The sequence below is a fragment of the Chrysochloris asiatica genome, unplaced genomic scaffold (assembly GCF_000296735.1).
Source record: "Chrysochloris asiatica unplaced genomic scaffold, ChrAsi1.0 scaffold06361, whole genome shotgun sequence".
Classification (NCBI taxonomy): domain Eukaryota; kingdom Metazoa; phylum Chordata; class Mammalia; order Afrosoricida; family Chrysochloridae; genus Chrysochloris; species Chrysochloris asiatica.
The window spans coordinates 3974-5271 of NW_006414879.1; the positions used below are offsets into that span (position 1 = coordinate 3974).

At 54.8% G+C, this 1298-nt stretch overlaps 1 protein-coding gene across 1 annotated transcript in view; it reads left to right on the plus strand.

Moving 5' to 3' along the window:
- The window catches only part of LOC102842605 (anomalous homeobox protein-like), a gene marked incomplete at its 3' end in the record, with an annotated part of 4276 nt that extends 3159 nt beyond the window's left edge, over positions 1-1117 (plus strand). Inside the window, exons 3-4 of the mRNA XM_006878131.1 lie at positions 481-604; positions 898-1117. Coding sequence (XP_006878193.1) covers positions 481-604; positions 898-1117 — 344 coding nt within the window. The remainder of the gene's footprint in view (positions 1-480; positions 605-897) is intronic.
- Between the last annotated feature and the right edge of the window lie 181 nt (positions 1118-1298).

The window sequence follows — 1298 nt, forward strand, 5'->3', positions numbered from 1 at the left end:
GTAAGAGTTTTTGGTGACAGGTGCACTGGGGAAGTGGATTCCATCCTGGGGCCAGGCTGTGGGCAAGTGATGGTTGTAGAGCTCTGGGTAGATGTGCAGGGACACAACACCATCTGGGGACAAACCTTGAATATTGGTGCAGCCCTGGTCCTGAGGAATAGTTGGAGCCAGACAGGAAGACAGGCACACCAACAGCTGGGACCACACCTGGAGCCCGGATGCTGTTTAGGAGGTGCATGCTGTGGGCAGAGGGTGGTTATAGGGTGGCAGGCTCTGAACTGCTAAGCTCCCTGCACTCCTGAACTCCTTCTGTGAGTCTTCATTTCTGTGTGGACAGAGCTCGCTGTCTTCTCCATACTGACCACAGGGACGCTCCGTAAGGAAGCGCTCTAGCGGTTACCTGCTCAGAGAGGAGAGTCCTGGGATGGGGAGGACTTCTGGTGTCTGGTTCTAAGACCACCACTTCCTGTCCTCATCCAGGAACCCTCCACCCCTCCACCTTTGTCCGGAGGCACTGGGGATCCGAAGCTTTCCCAGGGCTGTTCAGCAGAAGCTGCAGAACTTTGCATCAGGCGTCAGCACCTATCCCAACAAGGCCCAGCGGGTAAGAGGGAGCTAGCCCTTATGACCCTCCAGGGGTCTTGAGTGGCCATGCCTATCAGGTGTGGGTGGAAGCAGCTCCCCTCAACCAAGCCTGGGATGATAGGTCTTTCTGATCTATGGGACTGGCCCCTGCACCAATTGGATTGCTTCTGAATGTGGTCCTACCCTTGAGGGTTGTGTGACCAGTATCATACAACCACACCCCAACCCCAGAGGGACTGGGGTGGACTTGGGCCCCTTTCTTTGTGGATATGATGGATGGGACCACCTCTCAACCTCACGATGTGAAAGCAGGAGATGTTGGCATCAGAGACAAACCTGTCAGAGGAGCAGGTCTACAACTGGTTTTCAAATTACCGCCGGAAACGAAGAAAAGCTCTTCTCCAGCACCAGAAGCTAGCCACAGGGAACACAACTGAAAATCCTGAGGTCTCTGAGAGGGAACCAGACCCCCCACATCCCTCAGAGGACATTCATGCTGACCCTCAGTGTGTGGACAGGCCTCAGTGTTTAGGTGAGTGGCCTGAGACCCAGCTTCCTATGGTTTGGGGTGATGCTGTCTCTCACTGCTCTGCACTCTCCACTCTCTCCAGGGCTGGACTGGTCTAGCAGGACTGGCCCATCAGTAGGGTGGGGTTTCGTCCAGTTCATTGAGCCCTAGCTAAGTCATTTTCATCAAGGAATGAAGTTGCTGA